Source organism: Meleagris gallopavo, unplaced genomic scaffold (genome assembly GCF_000146605.3).
Source record: "Meleagris gallopavo isolate NT-WF06-2002-E0010 breed Aviagen turkey brand Nicholas breeding stock unplaced genomic scaffold, Turkey_5.1 ChrUn_random_7180001869466, whole genome shotgun sequence".
Classification (NCBI taxonomy): Eukaryota; Metazoa; Chordata; class Aves; order Galliformes; family Phasianidae; genus Meleagris; species Meleagris gallopavo.
The window spans coordinates 21,450-22,034 of NW_011134455.1; the positions used below are offsets into that span (position 1 = coordinate 21,450).

At 59.7% G+C, this 585-nt stretch overlaps 1 protein-coding gene across 1 annotated transcript in view; it reads left to right on the forward strand.

The window, feature by feature from the left end:
- LOC104916087 (neurexophilin-4) overlaps positions 1-563 on the forward strand; it is a 21,965-nt gene extending 21,402 nt beyond the window's left edge. Inside the window, exon 4 of the mRNA XM_010727062.2 lies at positions 6-563. Within this exon, the coding sequence (XP_010725364.1) occupies positions 6-555 (550 nt within the window). The 3' untranslated portion in view covers positions 556-563. The remainder of the gene's footprint in view (positions 1-5) is intronic.
- Positions 564-585: the final 22 nt, after the last annotated feature.

The following is a 585-nucleotide window of genomic DNA, read 5'->3' on the forward strand; positions in this document are numbered from 1 at the left end:
CCCAGCATCGCCCGCCGCAAACCCCCCCTGAAATCCTCCCGTTCCAAAAAGATCTTCGGTTGGGGCGACTTCTACGTCAGCATCCAAACCCTCAAATTCAGCCTACTGTTGACGGGTAAAATCGTGGACCACGTCAACGGTACCTTCAGTGTCTACTTTCGTCACAACTCCTCTAGTCTCGGCAACGTGTCGGTCAGCATCGTCCCCCCCAGCAGGGCGGTGGGTTTCGAGGTGCTGCTGCCGGCCCAACTCCCTCCTCCACCTTTACGCCCAGTTCCGGCTCAGCAAAGCACCCTTCCCGAGGGGAGATCCAAAGCTCTCAACTGCCACGTGGAATACGAGAAAACGGACCGTGCGAGGCGGAACCGTCCCTGCCTGTACGACCCCAGCAAGGTTTGCTTCACCGAGCACACGCAGAGCCGAGCCGCGTGGCTGTGCGCCAAGCCCTTCAAGGTCATCTGCATCTTCGTCTCCTTCCTCAGCATCGACTACAAGCTGGTGCAGAAGGTCTGCCCCGACTACAACTTCCAGCACGAGCATCCCTACTTTGGCTGAAATGGGGAGGGGGGAGGGGTGGGGGGGGTG